The sequence below is a fragment of the Arvicanthis niloticus genome, chromosome 2 (genome assembly GCF_011762505.2).
Source record: "Arvicanthis niloticus isolate mArvNil1 chromosome 2, mArvNil1.pat.X, whole genome shotgun sequence".
NCBI classification, from domain to species: domain Eukaryota; kingdom Metazoa; phylum Chordata; class Mammalia; order Rodentia; family Muridae; genus Arvicanthis; species Arvicanthis niloticus.
Window position 1 is genome coordinate 125157370 of NC_047659.1, and position 11745 is coordinate 125169114.

At 46.8% G+C, this 11745-nt stretch overlaps 1 protein-coding gene across 1 annotated transcript; it reads left to right on the plus strand.

Moving 5' to 3' along the window:
• Positions 1 to 549: 549 nt before the first annotated feature.
• On the plus strand, positions 550 to 4882 carry Procr (protein C receptor). Its single transcript, XM_034493856.2, has 4 exons — positions 550 to 832; positions 2654 to 2911; positions 3693 to 3977; positions 4195 to 4882. The coding sequence occupies exons 1-4, from the start codon at positions 766 to 768 to the stop codon at positions 4308 to 4310; spliced, it is 726 nt and encodes a 241-aa protein (XP_034349747.1). The 5' UTR covers positions 550 to 765; the 3' UTR covers positions 4311 to 4882.
• The last annotated feature ends 6863 nt before the right edge of the window (positions 4883 to 11745 follow it).

An 11745-nucleotide genomic window follows, 5' to 3' on the forward strand; every position in this document is an offset into this window, starting at 1 on the left:
AGTGAACACACATATTTAGGAAATATTGCTTCCTAAGGATGATGCACCAAATGTCTTATTCTGTCCTACTTCAGTTTTTCAAACACATACTAATTTGTGATGTCATTGCCACTAAATAACTATGACCTGTTCGATGCTGAGGTTTATCTAGATCGTTCCTAAATCTCTGCCACAATGAGCTCCTTTTTACTCACTCGTTTCTGTGACTGTTTCTGGGAGCCCCTCTCCTCCAATTGTGTAATTCCTGTGTACTTAAACTTTTGATACAATGTAGGCAGTTATCATGGAAAGTTAAATTCCAATCCTGGATCTGCCGTCATCGCGGCGTACAAACTTTGGGCAAACCCCTACATCTCTTTGGACCTCAGTTTCCCTGTCATGTCTACATTCTCGGAGTCCGCAACATCGAAAGCAGACGCCCCACCCCCTGACTCAGCGGCGACGGACCGGACTTCTCAGCAAGCCCTTCTCCCCCTTTTCCGCTCCTCCTCAGGCCTCGGAAGCAAGCAGCGGGAGGAGAAATAGGCAGGTCCAGGCAGGAGGGCCCGTGGCTGGGAGGGGCCGAGGCGAGCCGGCCCCCTAGTAGGAAATGAGGCAGATCGAAGTAACACTTTAAAAGCCTGACTCCCTCTTCCTCCACGCATTCCCTGGTTTCGTTCCATCCTCCACTCTGCTCCAGCCCCTCCCGGACAGCCTCCCTTCTCTTTCCTAATCAGCAGCCTGAGGAGCCCGAGCCCAGGTGGGACCCAGAACTTCAGCTCCAGGATGTTGACGAAGTTTCTGTCGCTGCTACTGCTGCTGCTGCCTGGCTGTGCCTTTTGTAACTCCGATGGTGAGTTAGGGTTACAGCTCTTGCCTGGGGGTTTTCTGGGGACTTGGTGTATTTGGGAACTTTGACACGATTGTGGGACAGCTAAGCTCACACAGCATGGATCTCTGCAGCTGCTGGGTCCTGGGCTTTGGCTCGTATTTCAAAGACAGGATGAGAAAGTCCAGTTAACTCTCCGGAGAAGGCTTGGGGGAGGCTGGTGGAAGGGACCTGTGGAAAGAATAAGGAGGCGAAAAGGCAAGGAAAGAGAGCACTGTCAGTCTAGGGAAGACAGGAAGAGATATGAAGTGGACAGAATGGGGAGACGCTAGGAAAACTGAGACAGTTTGGTGGTTGAGATGGGGAGGAGGAGAAAGACAGGGGATGGAGCTGGTGATGTGGGAGATGGGGGCAGAAGAGCCAGGGCCAGAAGATCAGACTGCTGGAAGCTCTTAAACAGAAAAAGGGAATTATCACCAGACATTGTCGATGCCCAGCCCCAGCCCCACACACTTCCTATAGCCTCTGCCTCTCACTCAGAGGGGCAGTATTTAGAGTGCCTACTGTATTTTATACATGCATTTATTCGTTTATCTGCCGTGGTGAGCAATATTATCATACTGATCTTACAGAGGGGAAAACTTTGGTCACAGAACAGTTAAGGGTCGTTGCTAAGGTTACTCACACCAGCATACCACACTTGCAAACACAGAAAGCAACTTCTCAAATGCAAGAGGGTGTGTGTGTGTGTGTGTGTGTGTGTGTGTGTGTGGTGGGAGGGGGGCGTTGTTAACAATGCCAATACTGCCAAGGCCCTTTCCTGGGTATAGAAGGCAGATAACCAAAGCCAGTTTTGATAGAGATTTGGCAGGCAGAGCAAAGGCAGCCAAGCAACCTGGACAGGCTCTTCATAAGGGTGGCCAAAAACCAGCATGAGGAACTCCAAGCCATTTGATAAAACTGAACACGTGAGATTCTCCAGAAAATGCAGCTGGCGTCAGGTCACTTGCTATAGACCTCAAACTGGGGCCAGACTCTGAGATCTGTCCTGTGGACAGATGTCCTCTGGGGAGGCAAAGACTTCAGATCGTCAGGTTGGCTTCTTGGTTTGCTTTACCGTCTTGGCCTCAGATTCCCATACACAAGGGGTTAATAATAGTAGCTACCATGTTAAAGCATTAGAAGGAAGGCATGCATAAGTTAATAATGTGTATAAAACAATGCCTAGGGCGTAACAAGCACTTCATGGGCATTAGCTATTATTATTTGGGAGGGGTAGGGCACATCCCAGGAGGGCTTTAAGGGTTTTTGAATCAGATGGAGATCCAGTAAGAAGGGATGAAACTAAGCCCAGTCTGGTGGAGCACAATTTTAATTTCAGCATCAAGAAGCAAATCCCTGAGTTGGAGGCCATCCTGGTCTACAAAACCAGCCCCAGGATAGCTCGGGCTACACCAAGAAGTCCTGTCTGGAAAAACAAACAAAGCAAAAGAATGAAATTGAGAAATGTTGTTCCCCATGGGATGACAGGAACTGGAGTTGGGATCTTATCGGAGGCCAGAGTTTGACAGGCTGGCCTTGTGAGGGAGGGAAGAGCACTGAGGGATGCCTTTTCCGATTGCAGACCTCAGTTTCCTCTTCTCTAAAGCAAAGATAATAACCTCCATCCTCTCCTGGAGGGGTTATTGTGACAATCAAATGGAGGGGCAGGTGGGCGAGCGTTTTATGGGATTGCGACTTTATGGGATTGCGAAAGTGGGCGGCAGGCCTCTGGGTAAGGGGTTATTATCTCTGGCTGTCATCCTGTTCCCTCGATCGCGGTCCTGACGCCGACTCTGCCCTCAGGCTCCCAAAGCCTGCATATGCTCCAGATCTCCTACTTCCGAGACCCCTATCATGTGAGGCATCAGGGCAACGCCTCTTTGGGAAAACTCCAGACACACACGCTGGAAGGCCGGAGCAAAAACGTCACCATTCTTCAGCTGCAGCCCTGGCAGGATCCGGAGAGCTGGTCGCGCACAGAGAGTGGCCTGCAGCTCTACCTGTCCCAGTTCGAAAGTCTGGTGCAGTTGGTGTATCGAGAGCGCAAGGGCAGCGTGTTCTGTGAGTTGGGGCGCCTGGTTGGGGCGGATGGGGGCCATGGAGGATGAGAGGGCCTGAAAAGGGTTGTGGCAGAGCTTGGGCACTAAGGCTAATGTTCTAGACAGCAGGGTTTTCGTGAGGGGGTGGGGTGGGTGTGGTCTTTGGGGCTCTGACCCTTGGAGATTGTTCTGTGTGGTAGAAAATCGATATCCTAACTGTAAGGAACCTCTACCTGGTAGATGATAGATAGATAGATAGATAGATAGATAGATAGATAGATAGATAGATAGATAGATCAGATACTTCTTGGGGCTGGTGTGACCTCTTGGAGCAGACCTGCTTGGGGACCATGTCCCTCATCTTTTCTGACCCCCAAAGTTTCACTGAAGATTCTGCCAGCTCCTTTCCTTCACAGGGCCTTACCCTTCCCTTCATGGAGCCTGAAGCACTTTGCCCCCAGCCTCCAACCACCTCTTCTCCTAGATGTTGATAGGTCCATCCATAGCTCCCTCACAACCCCAGTTCCTCTCAACAACCCGATCTCTTGGATGGCTTGTCCAGGAAACGACCACTGTCTTTCCCAAGCCTCCTCTGCTCCTTTCTCCCACAGTCCCACGTTTTCTTCATGGCTCCTCTTTAAATGGGCTCCAACAATCTAACCCCAGCACTTTCCAGACCCTCTTCCCTGTCCTCAGGCATCCCTTCCTTCTCCCTTCCACTTTCCCTTTGCCCCTGGTGAACATCCTCCAATACCTGGCTCCTTCTCAAGCAAGCACAAAGCTGACCCTTCCCCTCTCTACAGTTCCTCTCACAGTTAGCTGCTCCCTGGGCTGCGAGCTGCCGCAGGAGGAGGGCTCTGAACCCCATGTCTTCTTCGATGTGACTGTGAATGGAAGCGCCTTTGTAAGTTTCCAGCCAAAGACTGCCATATGGGTGGTGACAGGCTCCCAGGAGCCCTCCAAAGTGGCCACCTTCACCCTGAAGCAGCTCAATGCCTACAACCGAACTCGGTTCGAGCTGCAGGAATTTCTGCAGGACACCTGTGTGCAGTACCTGGAGAAACATATCACCACGCAAAACATGAAAGGTATGGGGGATTCTAGCCCTGCCTGTGTGTGTGTGGGTGGGGGTGGAGGGTGACTTCCAGGCAAATAAAGGGGACATGAGGGATCCCTTGAGCAACTAAAGGAGGGGGCTGGAGACTCAGGGGAGGGTCCCTGGGTGACTTCCTTTGAAAGTATAGATGCCAAACTTCAGATTCCTTGGGAGTATGCTCTTAAACTCACTCTCTGCCTGTTCTGCAGGGAGCCAAACAGGCCACTCGTACACCTCACTGGTCCTGGGCATCCTGATGGGCTGCTTCATAATCGCTGGAGTAGCCGTGGGCATCTTCCTGTGCACTGGTGGACGGCGTTGCTAATTATTCTCCAGGCCCCCCGGAGAAAAGGTTGGACTGGTGGGGGCTGGTAAGGGAAGCTGGCAGCTCATATGAAGCCAAACAGACTCCCCCAGCCGGGCCACCGTATCTCAGGAGGTTTTGAGCAACACCTCCGGCAACTGCCTAAGAAGAGTGTGAGGAAGGGATGTGAGGAGGGTATGGAGACAAAGTAACCGGTTTGCAAAGGACTTGAGACCATGCATGCTTTGTGTAGCTGGTCTGAGAAATGGGTGCTTATTGTGGAAATCAGATGGTAGACTTGGGGGAGGCTTGGAGGTCTATGACCTCCCAAAATAGGCAGATTTACCATAGGCATTCAAAACATCTAACTAAATAAAGGGAGTTGTCCATGACCAAAATAAAACATGTGTCCATGTGTGTCCAACTTGGGAAGGGACACTGGTATGATAGGGCAGAAAAAAACACAGAAATGTCACAGTTGTAAGATTAAACAATACGGGAGTAGTGAATTAATAATTAAATATTAAGTTTCTTATTTATGTAAAAGGTGTACTTATGTCTTCTATTTTATTAAAACTTCTGAAAAAAAAATATAGCCCATATCCTTTGTTTCGTTTCCTCATCTGTCAATCACTTTATGGTAACCAGCAGCAGGGTGGTCTCTGTATGACATGTTTACAGATCACCAGTAAGCTGGCACTGTTAGCTGTAACATGTGCTTCATTTGACCTTGTGAGCTGGAAACTCTCTTTACGGTTCCTTCTGAGACACTGTGATTCATACAGACTGTTCTGGAACATTCCCAACCCTTTGCTCCGCTCACCTTGGAGATGCTGCTGCCTGCCTTAAGTGCCTCCTCCCCAACCCCGGCCCCTCTATGGCCATGCTCTGACATGCAGGGCTTTAAATATCTACGTCTGGTGTTTTCTGTGTAGAAAACAATACAATTTAGTATTTAAGAGCATGTATTCAGGGCTGGAGAGGTGACCTGTCAGTTAAGAAAGCTTGCTGTTCTTAAAAAAGACCAGAGTTGGGTTTCTAGCACCTACCATGTCAATGCCTTACAACTGCCTGTAACTTCAGTGCCCAGGGATATGGCGCCCTCTTCTGGCCTCTTGTGGGTGTGCACTGGCAACACACCCACACACAGACACACACACTGTTTTTTAATTTTTAAAAACTTTTTTTTTGGGGGGGGGGGAGGGGCATTCCGAGCAGAGTTTCTCTGTGTAGCTCTAGCTGTTCTAGAACTTGCTCTGTAGACCAGGCTGGCCTCGAACTCAGAAATCCACCTGCCTTTGCCTCTCGAGTGTTAAGACTAAAGGCATGTGCCACCACTCCAAGTTTAAGAACATTGTAAAAGTCAGACTTCAGTTTTAAATCTTGGACCCAGGTATTTAGTGTCTCCAAATTTTTACTTCCTTCATTCACAAAAGCGATAATAAGATATACAAAAAGGATGAGCAAAGATACCTACCTGGAGCAGACCCTGTGGGTATTGGGTAAAGCAATACTAGCAGAATAGTACACGTGTGGTTCAGGAATACAGCGGAGGCTATTGTTCCAAACCCCATATTAACACTAATTTTTCCCAGGGAACCAACTCCAAGGCTTTCACAAAGGCTAGGCAGGCTCCTGGCACCGAACAGCATTCTCCACCCAGCACTGGCTCCTTTTATGTTTTGTTTTAGACAGAGTCTTACTATGTAGGCCAGGCTGGCCTTGAACCTTTGATCTTTCTTCCTCAGCACCCCCAAGTTGTGGATTACAAGAATGCCTACTATACCCAGTTCCTCTTGAACATCTTAATATCTTGAGGATATTCAAAATTAACATGAGAAATTACCTTTTTTCCTCTTGTTCTGTGATTTAAGAACTCTTCATAGGTAAAAGGAATACATCCACATGGTAACAATGGAGGGACCTCAGTGGTAAGCTGTATTAACTTCCTTTCCTTTATTCCCACCTATAAAATTCAAAAGCTATAATATCCGTTCTCTTCTTCCTGCCCTTCCTCTTCCTCTGTGGGAAGCACAGGGGTGTACCACTCAGTTCAACCTCCAGAGGGGCTTGCCATTCAGGGAGTCCAGCCAGCAGGGGGCCCCAAGTTACTTACTTCAGTTCCCAAGTGACCACCTTAGCTGCAGAGAACAATCAGAACAGGGGAGTGCCTGTCCTGTGACTGCCCTCCTCCTGTGCCTGGGCAAGGCAGAGGCATAAACATTCAGCTGTGCCCAATTACTTCAGAACTCCCTGCCAGGCTGTCTAGGTCCATGTGGGATCTACAACGCAATTTGACTTTTTTCTTAACTCCATCCCCCTTCCTCCTCCAGTAAACATCCTGCATCTCCAAACACTTTCTCGGCATCTGCTTCCAGAAAACTCAAAACTCAACACTCATGTACTTGTGCCCCTCCCCCCATGTGTGTGCCTGCTTCCCCAACCCCACTCTTCCCAAATTGAGAAATGACCACAGACGTTTTTAATCAGGCCATGGCAAAAACTTCCTCCTAGAGTCTCTCTTGTCTATATTCTTTTCTCTGTTCTAATTGATCTTACGGACAGAAGTAAAAAAAAAAGCAAAGACCTGAAAAGTCCGTGTCATTTCTGTGTCATTTCTGTGGTGGCTCACAACTATCTGTGATGGGATCCAGTGTCCTCTTCTGGTGTGTCTGAAGAGAGCAACAGTGTACTTACATACATAAAATAAATACATCTTTTTTTAAAAAAAAAATCATTAAAAAGAAGAATAACTGGGGCCTGGAGAGATGGTGAATCACAGCCACCTGTAATGGGATCTGATGCCCTCTTCTGGTATGTCTGAAGACAGCTACAGTGTGTGTGTGTGTGTGTGTGTGTGTGTGTGTATGTATGTATGTATAATGGATAATTCTTTAAAAGAAGATGAATAATACACGCACACACCACACACACACATTACATGACTCAGAAACTTCACTCTTGATATTTACTCAAAAGAATTGAAAAATATATATACGTGAATAGTGATACATAAATGTCATAGTGCCATTGTTCATATTAGCTCTAAGGCAAAAACAACATAGACCATTGCTGCTATATCTTGCTATGCAATGTGCCAAGAATCACAGCTTGTAGACACAATAACTATTTTTGAGGTTGTCTTAATTAATTTTCTGTTGCTATAACAAAATCTCTGAGGCTTTATAAGGAATTTATAAGGAAAAGAGGTTTACTGAGCTCACAGTTTTAGAAACCAGAAGTCCCAAATCCGGCAGCCTCTTCCATGTGTGTATTCTCACATAAGGAAGGTCCTTCTGACTATGTCATGACATGGTAGATGTCATCAAATGGCAGGAGTGTGTGCCAGAGAGATCTCCCAGAGAGAGAGAGAGAGAGAGAGAGAGAGAGAGAGAGAGAGAGCAAGAGACTGAGAAAGACTCACTCTTTTGTAACTGCTCCTCTCACAGGAACTAACCCACTTCAGGATAGCCTAACTCACGTCATGAGACTGGCATGGATACTTCCCCATCAACGTTGTAGCCAGGTCACGCCAGGTCACCTCCCACTAGAGCCCCACCTACTAAAGGGGCTTTTAGTCTTTTAATATCGCACAGGAAGAAACTAAGTTCTAACATGAGTATTGGCAAGGAATTCCATGAGGGTTTCTCGGTGCCTTTGCATCCATATCCAGAAGCAGAAGGCAAAAGATCAGAAATGGAGCCGATAGGAAGAAGGCTCGCCCCCTTGCTTCCTCGAGTCTCCACAGAGAGAAGGGTGACTGGAAACACGGAAGACACAGCAGAGCAGCCTTCATGGCTGGGTGACTGTGGACCAGTCGCTGCTCTGTGGGAAGGAATCTGTGGTTTCTGAGATATCTGCCCACTCTGATCGTCAGGATGATTCTAGTTCCTAACTCCAGATGGCTGACATTTGAGCAAGTCCTTAAGGATCTTTGACATTCCATCCACCTTCAGAGAATGACCTCAGAATGCTTGCCTTAGGTCTGACCACTGACAACTAAAGCCCAGTTGGAGTTTACATGAGAAATAAACAAATCTGGAACATATTTAAACAAGTGACTCCCAAGAGCGTCCTAAAAACCTCCTTCTGGGTGGCCTGGTCCATAGGCCCCCATTTAACATTAAACAAGAGTGTCTTTATTGTACACTTCCTGCCAGGGAGCCTAAGTCCAGATATCTGTATCCTCTTCCTTCCTTCCTTCCTTCCTTCCTTCCTTCCTTCCTTCCTTCCTTCCTTCCTTCCTATGTACATGGTTCACTATGTACCTCTGGCTTGGCCTGTCCTTTGCTCTGTAGACCATGCTGGCCTCAAACTCAGATCTCCACTCGTATTTGCTGTCTGAGTGCTGGGATTAAAGTGCACCATGACACCCGCCGTGTATCCCATGTTTGCAGTTTATTGTGCTGATGGTGGGGTCTATCTTATGGTAAGTATCCTGCTAACAGGTAAAAGGTAAACAGGTAAAAGGGGGGAGGCAGAAATGGATAGAACGGGGTCCTCCTGGAAACACTTCTAATCTTGAGGGAGAAGCACACAAAACAATAGACAGAAAAAGTGATTATAGCTGCCTTCCCAGGTAAGGAATTTCAGGAAGCCACACAGGCCGTCTACAGCATCAGGGCTTGAAGAAACACCATTTCCGCAGGGGAAGAAGGGGAGTCCATTGCTTATCTCTGTCTAGCACAAGAGTTGGTACACACCCGTTGAAAGAATGAGTGATGGAATTTGAACTGATGGGGCAGCACCAAGGCAAAGAGAATCAAAGAGCTGGGGAGACGGCTCAGTGGGTACACACCTGCCACACAAGTGTAAGGGCTTGAGTTCAAATCCTCAGAACCCATGTAAAGCTAGGCGCATGCATCTGGAATCCCAGTGCTCCTACAGGGAGCTGGGGAGTGTGGAGAAAGGAGACTCTTCAGAAGCTAGCCTAGTGTGCACAGCAGCAAAAATAACAACAAAGTATCTCACACATGATGAAGTAAGTACCAGGGATAGTTCTTTGACCTTCATTCTAGCACCATGGTATATCAACACTCACAGACAGACATCATACACATAGGAGGAGAAAGAGGAGGTAACGGAGGGGGGGGGAAGAGGAGGAAGAGGAGGGGAAGGGGAAGGAGAAGGGGAAGCAGGGGGAGGGGAAGGAGGAAGAGAAGGAGGACAGTTCCCCCTACAGTGGCAATGTGTAGTTTGGCTTCGGCGACCCTGGGTTATGGTACAAGCAGAGTGGGAAGTAAAATGACAGTAAGAATCCTATGCTAAGGGCCACGCTAAGTTCCGCAGCTGATAGTTAACTACTTCCTCCCCTGGGAAATAATCCTTATTCATCTTTGTATCTATAATAGTACCTGGGACAGTGCCAGAGATTTGAAGTTAGCCAACAAATCTGAATGAGTGGGACACTTTTGAGAAGGAAGTCATTCCTCTCAATCAATATCATCTCTCATCTATTTCACTTTGAGACGGCAGCTCACTACGTACCCAGGCTAGCCTGAAACTGGCTGTGTAGTCCAGGCTGGCCTTGAACTCACAGAGACACACCTGCCTCCCCTTCCCAGGTTCTGGGATTAAAGGCACATGCCTGACTAATTCCTCATTTGTATAATTACTTTGTACCCATAGAAATACTTTTCTTCCAGTATCTCACTTCACATTTCATTGCTATATCAGACACGTTTGTTTGTAGGGATTAGAGGGTAGGTCTCACTCTCATCTCCCAAAGCTATTGTTTCTCTCCGTTCCCTGAAGTGTTATTATTCTCTTGTCCATTTCCTCGTGTCTCTTCTTGTGTGACACAACTGACACACTGCTGTTAGTCTGTGAGAGATGCCCGACCTCCCAGGAGTTCTCCACTCTACCTTACCCTTTCTCAGGACTTCTATGTGCCCCCCAAATCGATGAAATTTGCACTGGGTGGTGGTGGTGTGCACTTTAATCCCAGCATTCAGGAGGCAGAAGCAGGCAGGTCAGGTCTTTCTGAGTTCAAAGCTAGCCTGGAGTATTTACCCAGTTCCTGGACAGCCAGGACTACTCTGTCAAAAAAAAAAAAAAAACAAAAAACAAAAAACAAAAAAAACCAAAAACAACAAAACAAAAAAAGACGAACTTTGCAGATGCAGGAGCATTTTACCTCATGGGAAACCTGAGGGAGGGTCCTCAAATGTCATGGAGCAGATTTTTATCAGATTGGTGAAACACTTCCTTCCCCCCTCCACCCCCACAGGGTCACACTTTGTAACCTTAGCTAGTGGCTATCCTGGAACTTATTACATAGACCAGGCTGGACTCAAACTTGAGCACACAATGATCTACCTGCCTCTGCCTCATGAGTGCTGGGACACTTCCGTTCTCTACAGTTCTCTTCTCCATAGCTGTTGACTCTTGTTTTTCCTTTCACGAGTTTGCAACCCTTTCCCAGAAACACAAAACCCTTTATTTTCTCATCTCTCATTTTTTGATATGTGTGTTCCTCTCTGTAAAATTCAAGTTCTGTATTTTTTATTTCCTAATTTCCTTAAATCTGCCTCTTGGTTTCTTATTTCCTGCACTTGCAAGTGAATCAGTTCAGGGACTTCACTCAAACTGCATCGCTGTCACACAGAGAACGGGTAGTGAGGATGGAGAATTCTGGGAAACAGAATTAAAAGTTAGTTTAACGCCAGGCAGTGGCGGTGCATGCCTTTAATCCCAACACTTGGGAGGCAGAGGCAGGCAGATTTCTGAGTTTGAGGCCAGCCTGGTCTACAGAGTGAGCTCCAGGACAGCCAGGGCTGCACAGAGAAACCCTGTCTCGAAAAACAAAAACAAAAACAAAACAACAACAACAACAAAAACCCAAACCAAAACAAAAGTTAGTTTAATGTCATTTTCTGACAGCAATTCAGTAACGGAACTGGCTGCTTCATGTGAATAAACATAAGAAACACTTCAAGTTCTGGCCTCTGGAACTGTGCACCCACATATCTCTAGAGACAGTCATGCAGCTTACAAATCTTCTGTGGGCTTACCATCCTTCAGGTGCAAGGCTGGCTGTGATGGTACACACCCTTATTGTCAGTTCTCACTCAGAAGGCAGAGGCTCACAGATCTCTGTGAGTGCAAGGCCAGCCAGGTCTACATAGCAAGTTCTGGACCAGGAGTGCGATATGACAAGATCCTATCTCAAAAAAGAAAGAAAAAGGAATATCCTTTCATTTCAAGCACGTGGTATTTTACTTGATATCTTTCAATTCTGAAGAAAAAAAAAAACAGCAAGCATGTCTTTTTTAAAAGATGTGTTTTTCTCTACTAATGATCAATTTTCTTATAGAACAACAACAACAACAACAAAAAACTCAAGGAGAAAATTTAAAAATTCCTAGAATCAAGTGAAAATGAAAGTACAGCTTATCAGAATCTTTGAGATTTGGTTAAGATCATTCTAGAAGGAACACCTGAAATTTACATCAAA

Bases quoted from the DNA above. Each gene is read 5' to 3' on its own strand.
- Procr (XM_034493856.2), top strand. From the start codon at position 766: ATGTTGACGAAGTTTCTGTCGCTGCTACTGCTGCTGCTGCCTGGCTGT. The intron at 2,912-3,692 runs GTGAGTTGGGGC...CCCTCTCTACAG, and splicing joins GCGCAAGGGCAGCGTGTTCT to TTCCTCTCACAGTTAGCTGC. The intron at 3,978-4,194 runs GTATGGGGGATT...CCTGTTCTGCAG, and splicing joins CACCACGCAAAACATGAAAG to GGAGCCAAACAGGCCACTCG.